This window comes from Aricia agestis, chromosome 19 (genome assembly GCF_905147365.1).
Source record: "Aricia agestis chromosome 19, ilAriAges1.1, whole genome shotgun sequence".
Classification (NCBI taxonomy): Eukaryota; Metazoa; Arthropoda; class Insecta; order Lepidoptera; family Lycaenidae; genus Aricia; species Aricia agestis.
In genome coordinates this window covers 12,449,094-12,472,192 of record NC_056424.1, presented here as the reverse complement: position 1 = coordinate 12,472,192, position 23,099 = coordinate 12,449,094, and the positions used below count along the sequence as shown (strand labels likewise).

General features: G+C 37.7%; 1 protein-coding gene across 6 annotated transcripts in view; it reads right to left on the bottom strand.

Moving 5' to 3' along the window:
• The window catches only part of LOC121736510 (inositol 1,4,5-trisphosphate receptor), a 69,176-nt gene that overhangs the window by 12,479 nt on the left and 33,598 nt on the right, over positions 1 to 23,099 (bottom strand). For 2 of the 6 annotated variants that reach the window (XM_042127746.1, XM_042127748.1), the window contains 26 exons: positions 22,782 to 22,886; positions 19,805 to 19,959; positions 18,930 to 18,977; positions 17,586 to 17,745; positions 16,781 to 16,919; positions 16,164 to 16,291; positions 15,855 to 15,989; positions 15,632 to 15,769; positions 15,158 to 15,361; positions 14,914 to 15,029; positions 14,441 to 14,576; positions 13,925 to 14,093; positions 13,468 to 13,604; positions 12,663 to 12,674; positions 12,399 to 12,519; positions 12,175 to 12,317; positions 11,844 to 12,034; positions 11,415 to 11,526; positions 11,186 to 11,294; positions 10,809 to 10,838; positions 9,132 to 9,272; positions 8,297 to 8,388; positions 1,629 to 1,752; positions 1,278 to 1,400; positions 880 to 1,019; positions 323 to 503 (listed from right to left, as the gene is read on the bottom strand). In XM_042127746.1, the coding sequence (XP_041983680.1) occupies positions 323 to 503; positions 880 to 1,019; positions 1,278 to 1,400; positions 1,629 to 1,752; positions 8,297 to 8,388; positions 9,132 to 9,272; positions 10,809 to 10,838; positions 11,186 to 11,294; positions 11,415 to 11,526; positions 11,844 to 12,034; positions 12,175 to 12,317; positions 12,399 to 12,519; positions 12,663 to 12,674; positions 13,468 to 13,604; positions 13,925 to 14,093; positions 14,441 to 14,576; positions 14,914 to 15,029; positions 15,158 to 15,361; positions 15,632 to 15,769; positions 15,855 to 15,989; positions 16,164 to 16,291; positions 16,781 to 16,919; positions 17,586 to 17,745; positions 18,930 to 18,977; positions 19,805 to 19,959; positions 22,782 to 22,886 (3,289 nt within the window). The remainder of the gene's footprint in view (positions 1 to 322; positions 504 to 879; positions 1,020 to 1,277; positions 1,401 to 1,628; positions 1,753 to 8,296; positions 8,389 to 9,131; positions 9,273 to 10,808; positions 10,839 to 11,185; positions 11,295 to 11,414; positions 11,527 to 11,843; positions 12,035 to 12,174; positions 12,318 to 12,398; positions 12,520 to 12,662; positions 12,675 to 13,467; positions 13,605 to 13,924; positions 14,094 to 14,440; positions 14,577 to 14,913; positions 15,030 to 15,157; positions 15,362 to 15,631; positions 15,770 to 15,854; positions 15,990 to 16,163; positions 16,292 to 16,780; positions 16,920 to 17,585; positions 17,746 to 18,929; positions 18,978 to 19,804; positions 19,960 to 22,781; positions 22,887 to 23,099) is intronic. The other 4 variants (XM_042127747.1, XM_042127749.1, XM_042127750.1 and 1 more) reach the window with 3 other exon arrangements.

Sequence of the window (23,099 nt, the reverse complement as noted above, 5' to 3'; positions counted from 1 at the left end):
AGATCGTTTTTTGTGATTTGTGACATTTACAAAATATATATCTTAACCATTTATACAGAACTACATATTTAAAATATCTAAGTTGTATGTACACTTTGTACGTCACGTGCACGCAGTTTGCGTATACATATGCAGCTTTATACGCTTTTCAAGAAGCGATTTAGCTCACTAGATTAGCCCTAGTATGGATTATTCAGGCTTAACGTTTGCAAAATATTATTCCTTCACTTCATAATATATACGAAGAACGATAGAGATATAATCTTCAAATCTAGGATTAACTTAAACCTTGACTAGTACAAGTCTATATGATCTACTACACCTTGACAGTACTCGGTCAGCGTTTCCAGCGTTTGGTTGATAAGCGCAACATTTCCTTCATTAATATACAAGCCGAGCAACCCGAGGCCGCCCGTAGTGGAGCCGCAGATGCAGTCCAGGAACATGAGCGTCTCTGACACCAAGTTGTAGTTTGTCTTGTTGTTCTGGTTGCGTAGGAGATTCTAGAACCCGATATATTTTTGTTTATTTTTAAATTAATCATTCATGGGCGCCAGCAGAAATAATTCTCAAGGGGTGCAGATTTTAGTTTTCTTTCTTTTGTTTTTACTTTTTACGAACAACAGTGACTGTCTATTTACGTCAACAGAATACATTTAGTGCCGAAACATTACGAACTATCTTTGTACGGCATGGTAATAGGGTTACAGACGGCTTTTTATTTCAATAATTCCTGTTGATCCCGAGATTCCCAAGGGGTGCAAGTGCAACACCTGGCTCCCTCCTGCCGGCGCCCATGTAATCATTATGATCCTTCATAATAATATATCATAAATACAAATAGAAATTAGAATCACTATTTGATAGAACAGCTTTTACCTGAAGTTCCGGGTTGTGGTTTTCGCAGAGCAGTTGAAGGAACCGCAGTATCGGCTTCATAACTGCTACTTTAGGGGGAAGGACGTCGTTATTTTTTTCACTTTTCTTTTCCGCCATTATTTCTTCTAATACAGTTGTGCCTATACAAGAAAGTTTTCGTTATTGTCCATCAAGTTAATAATAATGTAAGTAAGTACGTTATATCCGTGTGCATTTTTGTATGTTTACGTTTTGGCGTGCGTATTTGCGTATGCATTATACCTGTGTGCATTTATATGTGCGCACTTTGTGTACGTCCTTTCTTTTGATGTCGTATGTATGTGTTTAGACGTAAGTGTCTTTTTTTATTATAAAATTAGGGGCAAACGGGTCATTTGATGGAAAGTGTCAGACGTTACCTTGTGACATTGTGTGTATGTCAGAATAGGCGTTGACGGCGGCGCTGCAGGCGTTGTTGACCTCGTCGTCCATGTCTTCTCCCACCACCAACGGTCCCCCTGCATTCTTCTCGCTCTTGGCTCCTGAATAAAACCGTTACATACATATTTTTAGTACTATTATTCCGTCTTTGAACCTCACTAGTCACTAGTTCTATATTCAAGTTAACTATTTTGTCTCTCTTGTTTTTTTCGATTTAAATATATCTATGCAAATAGGCGTTAGAAACACGGTTTTCGAAAATTATCATATTATAGCAGCAAGCCAAAAATACTTTGATAGGCAATATCTACATAAATAACATCTAGTACCGTCAGCAGATGGGGACTTCTGTTTGTCGGTGGTGGAGGGGCGTTTCTCGCCCGTAGCGTTGGTGGTGCTCACAGCCAGCGACCGAATCTCTTGTTGAGCCTCGCGCATCTTGTCGTAGAACACCTAAATATATAATAAATTTAGTAGTAATTTTCATATTTGCACAACATTGATATTACTATAATAGGTATAGGCAGGTAGCAAATCTACGTAAATTAGTTCTCTGTATAGAGTTCGCTCTGAAAGAAGCAGGGTTGTAGCTCTACCATGAGTTTAAAGCTATAGTATTTATCGATACTCGATACCGGCTACGTAAATATTTAGTATGGCGATTTTAGTTCCGCAAGTGACCGCTAGAGGCGCTGTAAAATTTGCCATACCAAAAATTTACGGTAGTCTGTATCGACTATACTAGTATCGAAAAATACTACAGCTTTAAACTCATGGTGGAGCCGCTGAAAGAGCAATTTTTTTTTTGTGATTTACATGGGCAAGGGCCCCGCGTCATGAATTTTCCCATATAGAAGTTTAAAAAAGTAACTATTTCAGCGCTGCTATTTTCACAGCTAACTCTATATAGGGAACCCATACACAATCTGAAGTATATCACATATTAATTTATCACCAAGTTTTGATACAACCTGTATAAAGCCCAGCTGACAGATCATTACTAACATTAAATTATTGACTCCAAACATGACCAGGCCTGTCCCACTCGCGCGTTTAGGTATCGAACTGTAAGTACCCCTTTAAAGGGGCAGATCACAAGGGACTCACAAGCAAGCGGTGACGCGCGCGCAAGATTTTTTCGTCGCATATATATACGTACTGATTTAACCGCTGTGACAGAATCGTTATTAATTCCCTGTACCGTTATTCGAAGCTTATTTAATTGAGATAGGCACTACGTTTCCCGCCATTATATCCATACTATTGACTTCCGGTTACTCCCACTTTCGTCCCACCATGGTGAAGAGGTAGGGAGAGTTTATAAAAGCGAGCTAACTCGTCTGCCAGTTTATTGGCGTCTTGTTTCCCGCCCGATACGGTAGTGTTTTTGTACACAGGTATAAGTGCAATTTATTTCAAGGAGTTACACAGGTATAAGTGCAATTTATTTCAAGGAATTACACAGGTATAAGTGCAATTTGTTTCAAGGAATTACACAGGTATAATTAATATAGGAATAATAATAAATGAATATGTAAAAATACAGGTATGTTATATTCTTTTAATATTAATTAAATTACTTAAATATATTTAATATAATATGAGAAATATGAAAAGAGTACTAATTTAATAATTTATTTTGTTAATATAATGACAACTATTTTTAATTACTTAAGTATAATTTTAATTAATTACTATCGATGAAAAAAGTATAAAATATTTAATATTTTCATCTTAGTTTTCTTTAACGGTTTTTCCGTTCAAATAAAATTATCATTTACAAATTTTATTTATCACTTACAAGTTTATAAACAATTTTAGTTTAACATAATGAAATTATTAATTTAATGACTAGCTTTTCAGCATTTTATTTTTAGGACGAATGGAAATGCTAATAAAATATGTGAAAATGGTTGATACCAGTTGCAGATCCATCTGCACCGCGACGTACTTTCTAATTTCTAGCTCCGATAGTGACAGCTCATCCACTAGCTCTTCAGACTCGGCTAAGCACCGTAGTAAAAAAAAGGAGGGGGCAAACGCAGGTGTCACTCAGACCGTAATACAAACGGATGTACAAAGAAATTAGTGACATTATAGTTGCAGCCGCATCAGAATAATACTCAGTATTTAAATAAGGTAAAAGACAATATTATATGTTGTTTTTTTTTTAATGTTAGCTGCAACCTATATGACGATATTCCTGAAAAAGATTATTAATGCTTAATTTTAGGAACCATCGGTTCCCAAATCCTCGGAAAATCATTAAAGCCTTTATGTAATCTCAAACATCTAGACGACGCCTCTTGAAGTGATATAAGGTATGCAGATGCTCAAAAAAAAATTTCTATCATCTCCAAGATTCACGAGCTTGGAGACTAATGAAGTAGTTCTAAATCTCCAATCCTCTGGCCATGATAAGGCTTTTGGAGCGCTTACTATGTGCGTCATAAAACATCGCGACTCACTACAAAACCACTCACTGACGACACAAAATGGTTTAAGGAGGAGAATCCGGATTATACAGGTGTTAATAACAAATTATCGGCGGGGCTAAAATGGTCGCCTTGGAGAATCATATTATGAATCATAATATGATTCATTTTATTTATTTATTTATTTATTTATTAAATCACAAAATGGGCACTCTGCAGTCTGCTTGCAATTCATGTCTAGTAATTTGTACTAATTTGACATTCGTCAGTTTGACGGTTTTGACGATTCAGTTTCTGAATTGATTTTAGAGGAATTGTGAAATGCGACCATTTTAGCTCCGCTGAACTTTTTTTCTGAAGGTACTCTATCAGAGAATCTCCTCAGATACGTTGCATAATATATGTGGTCACCGACGTGAGGTTATAACAAAACAAGTTCGCGATCCGACGATAAATACGTCTACAGTAGACGAAGCGTGGTAAGGTAAGCTGGTAGTCGGAAGTGTTTTGACCTCTGAGGAAATCGCGTGCGGTCACCTTGCAGGCAGAGGGTAAAAAGCCCAGCGTCTCCTTCCAGGAGCACGCATCTCATAAAAAAACCCTTACAGGGTTGTTGTGGTTGTTACCCAAACGATCTGCCAACGCAAGCTAGCAGTCACCACAGCTCTCATTCAGTCCTACCGAGTAATCGTGGGTCATTTCGTGGAGGTGGCACATCACGTAACCACTTTAAACAAGCAAACATAGGATCTGGACATAAACATGCCGCCTCGCATGCCCACAACACCGGTTAACATCTTAAGCGACGTCGTTTTTGACATGAAATATCAGGCCGGCCGTCTCGCTCAATATGTGGATTGATGGAGGCAGTTGGGAGCACCAGAAACAATACTGAAAATTCCAGGTATCGTATACCATTTTGCAAAAAGCCCGCCCTTATTTATGTGGGGATGCAAAAAAGAACAGTACAAATTCCACATGACTGCCACTATCCACAAAATAAGCGAAGGCGTCTTGGAGCTATGCAATCCATCTCCAAGCACATCGTCAATGTTTTTAGTACACAAAACGGACGGTACTGCACAGCCTGTCTTCAACTTAAGGGCTCTGAATTACTACATCAAAACAACGAAGTTCAAACTTCTGAACATGTTTTGGGTTCCAGATTTTCTTCAGCCGGGAGACTGGCTCTGCAAAGTGAATCTGACACAGGTATGCTTTCACGTTCGAGTCTCGTAGATTCTAACGCTTGATATATCAAAGGCAACTTTGGGAAATGACGTGTCTACCATTGACTGAGTACTGCTCCAAGAGCTTTCGCGACTATAACCAATTAGGTGGCTCAAGTTCTTCGCAAAAAAAAAAAAAAAAGGTATTCGTATCATGGTTTATCAGGGCAAGCAAAGCGAGTCCTAGAATATCCCACAACCTGTACATTTTGTGGTACACTTTACGGAAAAACTAACACGCCTATTGATTTGTGCTTTAATATAGTAATATTATGTCAGTCAAGATTAAATGAGTTAAGGAGACATAATATGTTCATGTTGCCGTACAAACCTTAGAATTTTTAGGATGGATTATCAACAAGGAAAAAGCGATCCTTCTTCCATTTAAGTAAGTTTATTTAGGAATCGATTGGAATCCTACTACTAATATAAAGCGAGTTCCTATAGAGAAATTACAAATTCTAAAAACCAAAAATTTGTGAAATTCATAAAAAGCAACGTGTATCCCTTAAAGAGATACAGAGCTTAGTCGGTCTATTAAACTTTGTTAGTTTTTCTGTACCCACAGGTCAGCTCAATTTTCGCGCGCTTCTGATGCTGCTCAACAGAATGTTAAAATCGGACACCAGATGAGGTACGATTCCGGCAGACGCCAGGAACATTTTGGATTGGTGGCTCGAGAAGAAACTGATGCTTCTGACATCGCATGGGGCGCTCGTCTTAATAATTTAAGTCTACCCTGTTTTTGGTCGCAAGACAAATCATGCTCCATTGTAATCAGAAAGAAATACTTATTAGCTATGTTAAAAGCTTTTCAAAGTCATCATAAAATAATGAATGAATGTACAGTTTTAGTACAAAGCGACAATAAAACTGTAATCGCATACCTTCGTCACGAAGGCGGCACCAAATCTCAAAAACTTTGTTACAAAATTTTCGAAATTTTAGAACGATATCAAATACAGCCACGCCGACCATTTGTCAAAGCTTTGTCGGAAACCAGAGTGGTATCTGACGTCCGAATGGACAAATACAATTTTCTGCAGATAGGGCATTCCAGTGATCGACTTCTTTGCTTTCAGTCTGGTGCATGTGGTAACGAACAACATTTCTCTCGATTTAATCAACCCTGGGGCGCTCTTTCTAGACTCCTTTTTACTGCAGTGGATTTTCCAGTTAGCGTGGATATTTCCGCCACAATGTCTACATGGAATATACTTACTGGTAGTCCCCGCTGGAGCAAAGTCTACTGGCGATCAGATCTGAAAGCCCGAGCGACTGCCGCCCCATACACAATTCCACGCCTGGACAAGTTCCTCATCGACGTATCGACGGGTCTGCCATTACCCGGGGTCCACAAGATGACACTGGTAGTTTAGAAATCCGAAATGAGGAGGTGGAGTCAGCGCACAAAAACCTGGAGCAAACTGTAAGTAGATCTTCTATGTATGTCATGGCACTCATCTCGTAATTCTACACAAAAAAGCTTATAATGTTGCTTGGAAACGATGGCTACACTGGTCAAACCAAAATCAAGTCGATTCATGTAAACCACAGGGTGAAGATTATTGTGTAACCACACTAGCAGCCATTAAGCTGATGCGTGTGTGTCAAATCGAATCGAAGATGTAGCCAGGTTTTTATCAGACCTTCACAAGTCGGTTGTTTCAACTCTTTGTAACCCGAATTCGGCTGGAGAAATTAGTTCTTATATTATAGTTGAGTAAATGTTAAAATCCATAGCTTTACAAAAACCTACAAGCTCAAAACCACCAATATGGAATATAGTTTGGCATCATATCTAAGCAATTACGCTTTAGAACATGACAACCCTTTTCAAGTACAAAGACATACAGCCGTTTTTACTGCTCTTATGTTCTGGTAGAACAATAAACCCTGCTAAAGATTGATAATGACCATTGTATACAAAATACTAATGAAATAATATTTTGGCCATCTTTTGGTTCAAAAACTGACTTTTCTGATTACAGGCAATCTTGACCTACTAAAGAACTATTGAGGTACTCGGTTCTAGGCGGAATACAACCATTTTACATAATTTATTATTACTTGCAGAGGTCGGATTAAACCTGCCTCAAGGACCATTATTTCAGGGTGGATCGAATCCCTTTTCAAATATGTGGGTATAACTGCTACGCCGGGATGTATTTGATCAGCAGTTGCATTGAAAAATTGGGTGGTCAATTTTCCAATATAAGATATTTATATAAACTGGCTTTCCCATAGTAGTTGGTACTACTGGTTGTTAAAAATAAACTATTTGATTTTTGATTTATATTATAATTTTCTATCTTTCACCTTGGCGTCTAGTTTATATTCCGTAAACTTTCGTTCCCACCAGGCGATAACAAACAATTCTCAATTAAATAAGCTTCGAATAACGGTACAGGGAATTAATAGTGGCGTTTTACCTACCAATAAAACGCATATTAATTTACTTACCTTATTCGAAGCTTATAGTTTAAATTCTGCCTGGTGAGTATAGACGCAATAAACTGGCAGACGAGTTAGCTCGCTTTTATAAACTCTCCCTACCTCTTCACCATGGTGGGACGAAAGTGGGAGTAACCGGAAGTCAATAGTATGGATATAATGGCGGGAAACGTAGTGCCTATCTCAATTAAATAAGCTTCGAATAAGGTAAGTAAATTAATATGCGTTTTATTGGTAGGTAAAACGCCACTATTAATCTGATAAATATGAACAATTGAAAAAGTCAAAGAAATGTTTCAATAAAGTAATTTAAGACTTTAAAATACAAAATAAGATAAAAAAAAATACACAAACATAGCAATTTGTTACAAACAAACCGCATACTACACATAAATAAACACAAGTTACTGTGTTTAAGTTGTAAAAAAATCCTGTCCAGCGCTTACACTATAATCGAATATAAAACTATTTTAAAATATACGTTGGGTTACTAAAATTTGATTATTACTATAAAAAAGTAAGTTGCTATTAGTAGCTATAGTAATTAAAAGAAGATTATTTTATTTTCTAAAAGGTGACAATCTTGATTTCGTCAGAAAGGGTACCTCTTACGCGATAGAAAGAGAGCGCACATGTAGACAAATATAATTGTAGGCACCTAGCACTGCGTGGTCGGAATTTGAACTTTATAGTACCGGAGCATGAGTTGTTATTTTTTTAAACGCGTTTCACGAGTGGGGATTCTGTTGGTACTACTAATATATATTCTGTGACATGACATGACCAAATGATATAGGTCCGTCATCTGCCTAAAAGTAAATTTGTCGGATGGTAGTTAGCAAAATAAACTTAATATTTGTAAAATTAAAGAGGTCATACCTTCAAGAAAGCTTGAGATATCTCTCCGTTAAGGAGTTTGGTGAATATACTGTGTTGTATGGTGGGATTCCCGCCTTCTAGAAGAGCTATGCCTGTTGGAAAAACAAAAGAAAACATTAAAAATTACATTATAATTTATCAAATGTTGATTTCTTCTACTGATAGCTTTAAAAATATATACTTGAAAGACAAACATCATAATAACTATCTTTTGTAAAATTATTTTCATTAGCAACGAGTGTTGTATTGGGAATTATTTTAGGAAATTCTTTACTCACATAAAAACTACATAAGAAGAAAACTAGGCCCTTACATCCGTTGTGGATGATTTATACATTTTTTTTTAGATCGATTTATTTATACAGTATTTTGTCGATCCTGGCGACACAGGAGATACAGTGGTGGGAATGTGTGGTGGGCCAAAGCCCGTTTTAAAGTATTTTTCAGAGCGAAGTAACCACTCCTCGTGCCTGGGACAAGATTTTTAAATGTCCGCATTCTCGCACCATAGTCGGCCTAATCCAGAGGAAAGAACTAGTCAATACGTCTGGGACCAACTATGTGCGGTTTTCCTCACGATGTTTTTCTTCACCGTACGAGCGTCCGTATTATGGTACTTGAGATCAGAAAATGTCTCATAGGTACACGCCTCCACCCGGGTTCGAACCTGCACCCTCTAGGAGTGCAAACCGAAGGTCTACCCATTAGGCCACGGACGCACTACATAAGAACACACACAAATAAAATAAAAAGTAGGTATGTTAATGCAAGTAAGCCCGCAGGACAATGGCCTATGCCGTTTTTCTACCTAAAACTGCTTCTACCGCTATCTTACCGAGCTGTATGGCCTCGAGGAAGATGGCCTGGCGGTTGGTGCTGTTGATGACGAGCTCCACCACCAGGTCTGAAGCGCCCTCCCGGTCCAGGTGCGCCTGCACTTGAGCCAGCGTCTGACCCGTGCGCAGGAGAATTTTAGCTGTTCACACAGATAGGGATCATTGATATACGTAGGTTACACGCTCAGTTCCTCATCAGTTCAGTCCATGAATCTGGTATCAATCTAGTAAGGTTGACGCGAAACTGAACGTCTGACCCACGTATTGATGGACTGATCAATTCTTTTATAATGTACTTTTCGGTCATCAGTCTGGCGTCAATCACAGATTGATGGACCTGAACTGATACCGGATTGACGGTGTAACCATTGATGAACCGTTGTCATATTATAGCTGTACTATCAGAGAAGTTGATTCATAGGCAGCTTGCGGACCTAAGTAATTTGGTCGCGTTACGTCAAACCCATACCTAGCGGAATAGAGAAACAAAGGCCTGAGCAAGAGAGATGTCACTATCAGTAACACTGCGTGGTAAAAAGAGACGTGTGATACATGACAGCAGTACTCTTTTTTTGACGTCCAGTCGGCACGTGCCGCGCGTTGACAATTTAATATCATAGAAATCATGTTCAATAATGCTTGTGTAAGTGTATACGTACACATATTTTTACACACAGATGACACCAATTTCGGTCTCGTTTGACAGCTCGAGATTGTTGCTCTATTCCGCTAGGTATATTCACTTTATGGTCAAACCCAGCCGTCAGATGACGAGTAACATGGAATTGACATATTCCGACCAAACGACGAAGATTTGTCAACTGCGTATGAATAAATTTCTTCAATGGTACATATTTTACGGACTACAAGAAGTGAGGAGTCAGAAGATCCTAGACATGATTTTTATTAATGATTGATATATAAACATGATACACATGATTTTTATTCTCAACAATATCTACTCGTTTTCCCTAGAAGCCAAAAGACGTTTTTGTTTATACAAGGTATATTCCTATGGTATTACACTTCATAATATAATTCCGATTCAAATATTTACAAATGAACCACGCCATTTTTTTTACAAAAGACACGACATATTTAATATTTATGTTACATATTTGTATATTCTTAAACTATTCTACGATCAATGTGCATATTTACAATGTGAAATCTGTACAAACATATCCGATTTTTCTACACTACGTTAACTACGTTCCCAGAAATCTCATCTGGTTATATAGTTTATAACCAGATGAGATTTCTAGGAACGTTTGGCAGATTCATAACGTATATAAGTATCGCGTCGGCAGAAGGAAGGGAGGAATACGTAGCAATATTAAACATCAAAAGCATCAAGGGCCTGATTCACAAAATATAGTTCGACTCGAATAAGACAACTTTGAAATGCGACAATAATCAACTCAAATAAGCGTTGGCCAATAACCGCGCAGTTTTCAAATCTGAGACAAACAGGAATTGTGAATTAATATACTTAAGTTCGTACAGATGATTTATATACACATTTTTTTATGTTGAATGTTCAACCAAGTGTTTACGCCTGCTCATTGGTTTTTATTAATTCTGTACAGCCAGGTTACCTATCTACGTACTGGACGGAACCCATACGACACTTTACAATACACAAAGCACGATACGTAATATATTCATGGACCCACCTCTCTTCGGCTGATGCTGGAGGTTGTCAGCTGCGCATGCACATTGTGAAATAAAAAATCAATAGTATCCAGATCTAAACTAACACATTTTAACAAGCATTCTTATTTTTTTTATATTTTACTAGCTCATCTTAGTCTAGTCACACTAAATGTGACACTAACACAGGTCATAGCAATTCATTTTTAGTCACTAAAACCAATTTTTGCTATTAATCTAAATGTGCAGTTTTCTAAACATTGTGCTGCTAACAGTTTGCATTGCTATTTAGAGTTGTGATTTTATTTGTAGGCACGCATACGCACACGTATACGCACTTGCGTACACGTTGTATGTATACGTATTGTACTGCGTATACGTATACACTGTTATAAATTACCTCCCGGTCCATGTGTGACGGTAACGCTGGCCGCAGGAACTTGTATTTTCGGCTCCGACTTGCGATTAATGAAGTATTGCGATAGCAATTTGTTACGCAACTGATTGCCCTGTTACAAAACAAAACACATAATATTTATACTCTGGCTTATATTAACAATATTAATGAAGTTATTAAAGCATTAACAATATGAAATGACTTTTTATTGTTACAAAGGTTTATAATTTACCTTCTCCCCATATTCCGGATCGACCGCCATCATTTCTCGCAGAGTCCGCAGCACTTTTACACACAGCTTCTCTTCTTTCTCTTCCAACAGTTTCTCTGTGTGGCGGATGAGCCTAAAAATAGCACTTATTTAAATACAATTACTGTAAAACCACTTTACTTCTTGTTTTTAAAAGCACAGAAAACTTTGTAAATTTGATTTAATTATTTCATTTTTTACTATAGGGTGTCGGGTGGTCATTTACCTTATAATGTTATAACTTTAAACCAACTATTTGCGTCTTTTTTACGAATATTTTTATTGATTCTTTTTTGTAATACATGATTATACGTTCATAAATGATGGCATATTTTATCGGTCTGAGCAGAAGTTTCTTTATCAGTTCCTATAAGTCTTCAGCAGTAATAATAATTAATTAAAGTCCCTGACCTGGAGATGAATATCCCAGCGGTGTCGGGATGAGTGAGCTCGCCGGGGCTGGTGAACAGCTTGTGCGGCTTGTACAGGATGTCCACCAGCAGGGACTGCTCCGCCTGCAGCAGTGGCCGCAGCTGCTCCTCCAGCAGCGCGACTATCTCCTGCAGACCTTCCATTACCGACCGGTCGTTTTGGAGGTTTGACTGAAATACAGGAGTAAGTTATGAATGGAGAAAAATTATAAAACTTTTTACCTTCTGAGACTTTTTTTACGAAGAACAAAACTTGAAAGCGAATCCTTACATTTATATAGTATCAGATATCAAATCAATTATAATATTACCTGAGACGCCATCTTCTCTAGTTTGGATGTTTTGGACGCCAGTAGCCACTTGCTGGTTTGTCGCGAGAGCGCGGCCGCTTTTTCGAACACCGTCTGTATTTTGGCTTCAAGTTCCAACGGGATCGCTATACTGCGAGATTTTGCTACCGACAAAAACAATTTATTAAGAAAAAAAATAGTTGAATGAACGTAGAGATGGCAAATGGTGTTCTGAAATTCCTTACCAACTTCGCTCAGTGTCCTGATGCATTTTTCAACGTTGAGTTTTTGTGGTGGTGTAAGCCAGGGACATTGGTAGATACGGAATGTTGTTTGAAGTAATTTCACGAAGATAGACTGGCGAGTCTAGAAAATAAGAGTGGATTACTTCTTGTCATTAACTTTATAGGCTAGTAAGGAATTTTGTGGGGTAAGTTAAAATTGAATTTACTCAAAATTATAGTATTCTTTAATTTTTAACAAGGAAGAAATAATTAAAATAAACCAACCTGATACTGATACTATCGTTCCAAAAGAATGCAAAAAGAATAAAGAAAAGTAATCATAATAAAATTTAAATCCAATGTTATAACAATTAAAATAAATTGATAAAGTACAACATAATATTATTATCGTAGATATATTTACAAAGAAATTTACTTAAAAACTTAACAAACCATACTACGACTAGCTGAACTATTTATATATATACAGGGGGTTGAATTTGTTAGTACTCAGTAGTAAATATATAAAGGAGAATAACATAGAACTACATTATACAAAGTAGACAGGTTATGTTTAAGTATTTGAGATATTTATAAATGAGTTGATTTTCCGGTGACATTTGTGAATATTTTTGTAAAGATATAATGGTATTGTCATGTTGTTTTTGTATACTAGGGTTACTCAGAATCTAGCCTAACCCCTACTTCTTACATCCGTGATGGCGTCTTCGTTTGCGTACCGTGCGTCGCGCACGCACGGGTCGTACGTGTCGTACGCACTCGCCAACAATACCAACTCTAATACCTCATCATTGTTCTCCTAGTAATTGTTAAGTACTTCAATTATATTCATTTTCATTCATTGTTATATTTTATTAACTTGAAAGAAACGCTGGACGATTGATTTTTTTAATAGTACCAAAGAAAATGCAGAATTAGTCACAAGCAACAAATAAATTTCAAACCTCACTTTATACCTCTTGCCTTACCGAATAGTTACAATATTTGCATGACTTTTTATTTTAAAAATAAAAGTAAAATAACTAAACGTGGTATGGCATTAATAAAAACTTATATTCAGCTTTCTTACCTGTACAGTAGTGCTCTGGTCACTGAATGGCGAGTTGAAGAACGTGCATATAGTGTGCATGAGCACGTCTGTGACGTAGTTGACCCACGCCTGCCGCGAGTTGCTGGGGCCTGGAGATCGCGCCTCCTGGGTTGAGCCTGACATATTTTATTTTAACAAATTAAAGGAGCAACTCTAACAATAGATATTGGCACTTGTACATATAAAGTGCGAACAATCTTTTGAAATTCAGTCATAAGGCCCACAACAAAGGGATATTTATCGTAATGTTTACTTATTAATTTTCGATGCCAACATTAACGGTAAAACGCGACTTGGACATGAACTTTTGGATCGTATTTTATGCATATAATCACACCTTTCTCTATAATCTATTGTTACCACTCTTTATGCTTATGTGAAATTAAATGCTCAAGGCTTTTTTCTTATTCGAACACCAACTAAGTTTTAAACTTACTAGACGCCACAGGTCCGCTGTTAGGGTCCGCCTGCAGGATGGCCTGCATGTCCAGCAGGAAGGACCGCTCGAACAGGTCCCACATGTAGTTGCTCGAGTATATCTCCTTCATCTCTACCTCCGTGTCAATGTAGCAGTGGTTGAGGAAGCCTACGTACGCCTCTTTTACCTGAAAAATTAATAGATGGTTAGAACTTTTTACTTTTGTGAGAAATCATAATTTGAATTGTATGTACATAGATCACCTTTTTATGCATATTATAAATTTACAGTAATCAAATAACCTTTAAAATGACAGGTATTTACAAAATATAATGAAAGAAAGAAGTTCCTAGGTGCGGTAATACCGTTAGAAAATGTTTGACAGATAGCGAGTAGTTAATGTTTTTGCACGATTTATTTTACCACAAGTTTTAAACGTTAGCAAGTTACATTTGCGTAAATATTTCGTATGCGTACGTAACCTACGTACGTACGCATTCGTAACGTGTGCGTACTTGTAGTTATTACACATACCTCCGGTATGCAGTCAGCATGCGTGATGGTATTGACAATGTCGTCGAGCGGCAGCAGGCTGTGGCACTTGATCTCCGTGTACACGTTCTTGCCGAGAGTGCAGCACGTAAGCAGCTTCACCAGGTCTATGTGGTATCTGCAAATAAGGGTTTTTTTTTAACATGAGTTGTGTATTTTGTAGTTAAAGCAAAGCTACATTGCGTTGCGGTGCGATACTCCGACCTTTTACATTACGAGTACATATTCTATGAATTGTTACAATGATGCGTTGCGTCAAAGACGAAGGCACGTTGCGGACGCACGTTAACACATAGTCTTGTGTTAACGTGCGTCGCCGCAAAGCAACAATTTGACTTTGTAATTAAAGGGTGTTATAATGCGTTTCGCCGACAGTGTAGCCTTGCTCTCATGAAGCAAAATATGCGTGGATTATTATTAAACTTTGCGTTAAATAGTTGTTAAATAATACTCACGTTAAAGCCTCCGGCATCTCATTGGTTTGTTTGTACTGGCGCATCATTTGAATGAAGTAGTTGAAGGAGACTTTATCGTTGTAGAATACTAGGACATCCTCTCCAGCGTTTACCATCTAAAATAACAATAACCTTTATTAAACAACTGAGAAGTATTATATATTTTTTTGATTGTAAATGAGAAGTAAAGGAAACGGCACGTTTCATCAACGACTCGATACGTCAATTTTAGTGAAAACCGTACCTCTTGCATGACTAGATCCTGACTTCGTCGTATATGCGTCGGACCCGCACGCACGATCGTCCGCAAGAACCGCAAATAGGCGGGGCGGCGGCCGCGCGTCTCGATACAGTGTACGAAGTGAGCCGCCACTTTCTCGTTAGCTTCGTGGCCGCATAATGCTGCGTTGTCCTCGTATATCGCGCACACGGTTTGGGCTTCTCTAGTCTGAAAATTTACGTGCAAATTAGTATGAAATCTCACATGAGATTACCATCATAAGTATTGTATATAAGTGTTGTGTTTGGCTTTTGTTACTGGAAATAAACAGATTTTTTATTTATTATTTATTTACTTATGACGTATATGTTGCGTGTACGTTACGGCAATTTTCGTACAAACGTATCTCATACGTAATATTTTTCGTATGTTGCTTAAAAAAAGTTTTTTTTTTTTAATTTACACTTAGCATAGATTTGCAGGGTTTATAGTCCTTACCCCAGCGTTGAGGAAGAGGTCAAGGTGTTTGTGCAGTATAGCCTGATTCTGCTGGTTGCCGTGGCAGAACCGCTGGAGGAACTCGTGTGCCAAAGCCAGCAACTCATCCATGTCCTTATCAGCTTCGTCGTGAGGCACCTAATAAAATAATTAAGTTGTTTATTTTGGCAAGTTAAACATTGGGACTTAATTAGTTATTATTTCAGTCGCCCGATATACTCACTTGTAGTAAGTCAAGTACGACGTTGTGTACGCCAATATTGCGTAATAACCGCTGCTCGTGGCGTCGCGGCCGACTCGGCTCGCCCGCCGCGTCGCTGTTTCCATGCGTGCAATACTTTATCATGCGCTTGAGTATCTGTAATACACAAATATTAAAGAGTTGTCAAGGATCAGCTTTGTTTAGCTCTGTCCACTTCGTTATTATCCACTACATAAATGATCTACAAAAAGTCTTGATGCAAGCTCAATTCTTGTAATTAAAGGGTGTTTAAGTTATAAATAATATAGGTTATAAAACAAAATTATTCACCTGTTTGACTTTCTGGTATTCGCTCATGTGATCACCTTTTGTCGCTTTTCCTTCCTTGTCTAGCACATTGTCCATGGAGGCGTTTCGCTCCAGCACCGCCCCGCCCGGCCCCACTGTACCCTTGTGATCTACACAATTAATTGCATACTTGTGTTTATTATCATTTCAGAAACTAGATATTTTTGAATAAGAGGTGTAAATTGTATGATATTATAGTCGAGACATGTAAGAGGTAATAAGTGACCCCATCTAAATCATCTTACTTTCCAACTTGAGTTTTTTAATCATTCCGCAAAAAAGCGATGGAGGAAGATGCAACATAGTGCATTACCGTTTTACTCACATTTCAAAAAGTAGCTGACTGATCTACTGTCTTACAATACAAAAGATCTGTAAGCCACTTTTCGTCGATTGCAGACTAGGGTTACACGGTCAATCTGGCATCAGTTCAGTCCATCAAGAATGATCGTGTAACCGTGTGATTGACGGACTAATATTTTTTAGTCCGTCAATCATTTTTAGTGCATAGTAATGCACTTTTCGGCCATCATTCTGGCGTCGGTCTGAGACTGACGGACCGAACCGATGCCAGACTGAACGGTATAATATATACTCACCGCCGTCGTCGAGCACGCCAGCGCGGCCCTTGTTGAACACCCACAGCTCCGACTTCTCGACGCTCTGCCGCAGCACGTCCAGATCAGCCTTTATCTGCTTGTACGACTCCACGTCCGCGTCTGACACTAGCAGTTGGACCTAGTGGGTTCAAATTAAATGTTTTTATTCCCTTCTCATAACATTTGGACTTTTGAAAGTTTGTAAGGAGAAGAGATAGGTTAAATAGATAATAATTCATTTCTAACAAAAATAATGGTAGCAAGCCATAAATTGCCTTAGCTTGACTGACCTAAAATATTAAATTAAAACAACTTATTATACTGATCAACATACTTAAAAAAATTTTTGATTAACTATTACAATGTTTTGTCCTTATTTGTCTTTTTAGACGTATACGTATTTTACACATCGTATCGTGTATTATAAGCAGTTTCCCACAATTTTATAAAACGCACACAACCAAGTTTTTCAATATGCCATGAGATATAGAAAGTTATGGCATACTATAAGTTTCTATACAGGGTGTAACAAAAATAAGTGATAATACTTTAGGGTGTGTACGTGTTCCTTGTAGAGAGGTCACTGTGAAAGTAGCAGCGCTGAAAGACCAAAAATTTTTTTCACTTTTGTATGGGGAAACTCGTGACGCTCGGACCCTTGCCCATACAAAAGTGAAAAAATTTTTTGGTCTTTCAGCGCTGCTACTTTCACAGTGAACTCTCTACAAGGAACACGTACACACCCTAAAGTATTATCACTTATTTTTGTTACATCCTGTATAGTAATATAGCTATAAATACAAACCTGCTTAAAAGCCTGCAGCACTTCATGTCGTTGGCTGAAGTGTCTGAACAGCAACGCTAGTGCGCCCGACACGAGCGACGCGGACGCGCTCTGCGAGCACAGCTGTAGCAGCACCCGCAGTACCATCCGCCCCCCGCACTCGTCCAAGTCCAGACCGTCCCTGGAAATACCACCTAATGTTGATAAAGGTAGAGCTTAAAATGCTTTGGCCAAGCGACAGCTCGTGCAACATCGAGTGGTTGGTTCAATTGAAATATAAACATATATATGGGTTCCGTATCAATACATAAGCACGTAGACAAGCCAATTTTTTTTTATTTTACATATAAAATCCTAGGGTAATACAATTTCACCGATGAAGTTATAAATTTATATACATTTAAAGCTACTTACACCGATGCGTTTTACAAAATAATACAGCAAAACCTCTGTACAATATTTTATATTGTAGCATTACGTACGAAACCCAGTCATCCATGCCAATACCATGCAAAAAAGCGTTTATACAGTATTTTATCGTTTTATATAATAATATGTACATATATAGTTGTATAAACATGTATGAAATGTACAAAAATAAGATGAACACGTAGCTCGATTCTTACCTTTCGAGGGGGCCTTAGATGTATAGGCTACAATACAGGGACTCGCATCAGTATCAATAGTATCAAGTTACGACAGTGAAGTTAGTTAGGGCTTAAGTTATCAAAGAATTAGCATGAACATGCAGCGCCCCTAGCGGGTGAAAAGAGAAACATCACAAATCCGAACACACTTCATTTTAATCTCTTGCGGTAATCAGGGAGATTCAATTTTCTTATCGATTTTGAAAGACACATTTACATATGCAGGAGGCATTTAATTTAGTGTTATGGTCGCTGAGCACGTAGAAATTAGATTATTGACCCAATCGCTACTTGTCTCTCTTGCGCATAAATATTGCTATCGCGCTTTACTTGCATATACGCGTACTTTGGTCAGGTTATGTCAACTATAGTTGATGTAACCAAATCAAATAGGAAGGCCAGCAGGCAGGCGCCTATGAATCAATTTAAGGGCGCCTTTACACGGGTGAATATAGCCGCACGATTTACGCCACACGGCGAAAATCGACTGTCTGGCTATTCGGCAGGCGTATTGCCATTTAGACAGTCGATTCTCGCCGTGCAGCGTAAATCGTGCGGCTGTAGTCACCCGTGTAAACCCCGCATAACATACATATTCTACGTGCTCTATGACTGCATTTTAGTTTATTCAGTAGTGAAAACGTTAACATTTTGTTAGTCCACGATTCTATGTGCATGCAGTACATGCACCATGCATTGTATAGTTCATCTTACTAACAAATCTACATTTTTTGGAAGACAGTTGTCAGGCACAGTCTGTATTGCTCTGAAAGTGATATCGATTCAAATATTAGCAAAGATTAACACTACATAAATGTTTAATGAAGAAGTTTCTTCTAGTATGTAAGTAATGTGAAAAGAAGAGAAATTATTGTAGAGTTCGAGAAGTATTCTAAAGCTAGTTCTAAATTTCAATTCTGAACATTGATTTTGTCTCTGGCAATTATATTTCTTTTTTGCTTGTCAAATAGTAATAGATACTAACTGCCCCGTGTATTATTTTCCTCTATGGTACTTACTAAGGAAATGTCAAAAAGATCCACGATATAACATAATAAAAAGGCCAGAAGCAAAACCAATTTTATAAAAGTATTTCATTTGTGATATTCCATTCCCGATGAGACCAAAACCATTTGTTAGTCACCGGCTTAGTGATAGACTTAAAAATTGATGACATAGAAGTTTGGTGGTGGGAGATGTTCAGATTTTTCGGCATAGTTCGTTTAATGTCTGCCACACTTTTGTAGGTTTGGCATACCCTTTCCCTTTTACTAATAAAAATATTTACACGATACATATTTATATGCCGCGCCAAATATATTTTAATTAGTAAATGGGATTATATTTTTGTGGATAAATCGGTTTTAACGACAGTTTTAGCCCCACTGACTTCGCATTGCCTCAAGAAGTCTCTTATTTCTCAAACTAAGGCCCAATTTCACCAACGACTGTCAGTTAATGCTCGAATTAGTGTCATGTTATCTCTTTCGTTTTTCATATGAATGAAAGAGAAGACATGACATTTGAACAAGTTGTTAACACTAACAGACGTTGGTGAAATTGGGCCTCTTCCTTGTAGAGTCTGACACTCACCGACAGCTGAAGATGCCCTCCGCTTGGAGCCCTATTGCCTCGACGTCGGCCTTCGCCAGCGACTCGGGCGTTCTCTCGCCCGTCTGCTCGAACTCCTTCTTGAATATCGACAGCAGGCAGCTGATGCGGTAGTCCAGTCGCACGTCCAATATGAACTAGTTAGAGATAGATTTAATCAAATTAGGTAGAAATGAGCAATCGTAATAAGTTATAAGAAGATACTTATTACGAAAGTTAGATAACTTAAATGGGTCTCCATTTAAGAGGAGTCCACACCGCCGTTTTTCGTGTCCGGTTGGTTAGGTCTGAACGTCAAAATGTACTGATCTATATAACGTACGTACTTTAAAAAGAACTTTTCCCAAAATGACTGATTTTCTATAGGTGTTTATTATTAAATGTCGGAAATCCGTAAAGCCAAACACAAGGGTACATTCAGCTCCATTATCTATTAACCCAGGAAAATTAATTCGACCTCGGAATAATTAGCATAGAGCTAAAAATTTGTGGAGACGTTAATAAATACAGCGTTATAAATAAATCCTCAAAAATCCCCGGCGATCCTCCTTGTGCCAAAAATTTTATTCAAGGTCAAGGGTATGAAAATGAATTTTTTCCCGTTTTTCTTCCAAATTATACATTCTATCATAGAAATAAGTAGGACAAGATTGTAGATCATAGGATTCTCTACAAAAAATATTGTAACAATTTTTTCTACGACTCTCCTTATGAAAAACGCGTTAAAATAGAGGAAAATCATATTCATCATCATCATCATCATATCAGCCTATAGTTATCCACTGCTGGACATAGGCCTCTCTCAATGAACGCCAAGATGACAATCATATTATGAACTTATATTATAAAGCTGAAGAATTTGTTACAGAACTATAACTGGTTCTAATTGAAAAATTATTTTTGTGTTGGATAGACTTATATACCTAGAAAGGCTTTAGGCTATATAACATCACGCTGCGACCAATAGGAGGGGAAAAATAGATGAAGATGTGAAAAAACGGGGGAAACAATTTGAAAGGGCTTATCTCATGAACTGCTGAAGCAATTTTTATGTTATTTGACAGAAGAGATCACGTGGAGGGACATAGGCTATTTTGTTTTTCAGGAAAATATACGGTTTCCGTGAAATTTATAATTAATACGGGCGGAGCCACGCTTAACGTCCATTACTACTGACTAGATACTAGGGTTGTTTGGAATGTTCTCGGCCTGACATTCTTCTGAGTGACACGCAGGCGTACTGTTGCTCTTCGCGACTCGAAAAGTTTAGATTTGGTGAGTCGTGCAGAAGAATGTTTGGCGAACAGCCCTAGCATGTTGAAGTACAAGAACTTCCGCTCCGCCCTGTTAATTATGTATTACACGGAAACCGCACATTTTCCTGAGAAACAAAAAAGCCTATGTCCTTCTACATGGTCTACAGTCTACTTTATATCTATGCCAAATAAAATGAAAATTTTAAAAATGCTTTAGCAGTTTGTGAGATAAGCACTTTCAAATAATTTTCCCCGTTTATCCCCATTTTCCTCTGTTTCTTTGCTCCAATTGGTGGCAACGTGATGTTATATAGCTCAAATCTTCCTCGATATATAAGAATATTCAACACAAAAATAATTTTTCAATTCGAACCAGTACTTCTACAAATTCTTCAGCTTTATAATATAAGTTCATAGATACGATTTTCCTAAACTTTAACGCGTTTTTCATAAGGAATGGTAAGTCGTAGAAAAAAATGTCACAATATTTTTTATAGAGAATTCTATGATCTACAATCTTGTCCTACTTACTTCTATGATAGAATGCACCATTTGAAAGAAAAACGGGAAAAAAAACATTTTCATACCCTTGACCCTGAATAAAATTTTTGGCACAAGGAGGATCGCCGGGGATTTTTGAGGATTTATTTATAACGCTGTAATTAACGTCTCCACAAATTTTTAGCTCTATGCTAATTATTCCGAGGTCGAATGTTTAATTTTCCTGGGTTAATCTATATATATAAAAATGGATTTTCAAATGTGTTAGTCGCTCTAAAACTCGAAAACGGCTGGACGGAATGGGATGATTTTAGTCTCAAAATATTCGTAGAAGTCCAGGGAAGGTTTTAAAGTGACACGAAGTTCACCGGGACAGCTAGTAGATAATGGAGCTGAATGTACCCTTGTGTTTGGCTTTACGGATTTCCGACATTTAATAATAAAGACCTATAGAAAATCATTCATTTAGGGAAAAGTTCTTTTTAAAGTACGTACGTTATATAGATCAGTACATTTTGACATTCAGACCTAACCAACCGGACACCGTTTTTCCACACAAACGCTGTCCCCTGTTTCCTCCCTGGATAATGTCGGTAGAGTTATGATTTTTTTCCTGAATATCTATGGCCACTATTAGCATGTCCCTATGTTTTCTTTTTTTTCATAATTTTATTATTAAAAAAGATAAGAACGTCCAAAAACCCAAAAAAAATGGCAAGATTTTCCTCTGTGTTCAAACACCCAGAAAGACAAACTGGCTAAAATATACAAAAAAAAAACCATAGGAACACAGCTCAAGCCTTGCTTTAATTCTTAATGAAAAAAGTACTTAAATCGGTTAAGTTTTGGAGAAGGAATCAGCGACAACGAATCGAAGATTTTCTGTTCTTTTATTAGAACTTTTGTCGTGTTGTCTCTATCGCGCTCTGCGGTGGGAGACTTGAGATTGGTGAGACAGCAATACATTTTCAAATACCTATTTTCAATTTATCTCGCCCCTGGAGTATCCTCTTAAGTTATCTAACTTATAAATAAAGCCTAACGGAATGTTTCTATGAATGTCCCAACGTCATGAATTCGCTAATAAAATAATTTAAAAAGTATCTCCTTCCACTTTGTACCTGGTAAAAATAGTAGGGAATATAAATAGTGACATTTATTTATGAAAAAAACATTAACATAACTATGACATAACTTCCAACCTGTAATATCTCGATGATCTTGAGTTTGGTCTCCATGACTAGAGGGTGTTTCCGTGCCAGCGCCAACGCCGACGGGCTGCGCTGCGCCGTGCCGCCGCCAACGATCTAACAGAAAACGTTACGTATTAGATTAGGGATTTATCGATGTAGATAAATTGGACATTCAAATTATATGCTGTTACAATCACATTATAAGGATGACGGCAACCCACTGACCTCCATTATACAATGTGTCCCGACACCGATGTCCGATCCTTTAATGTCGTGATCTATGGCATATTTTATCGACAAATTGGCCCTCAAATTTTTTTTCTCTCT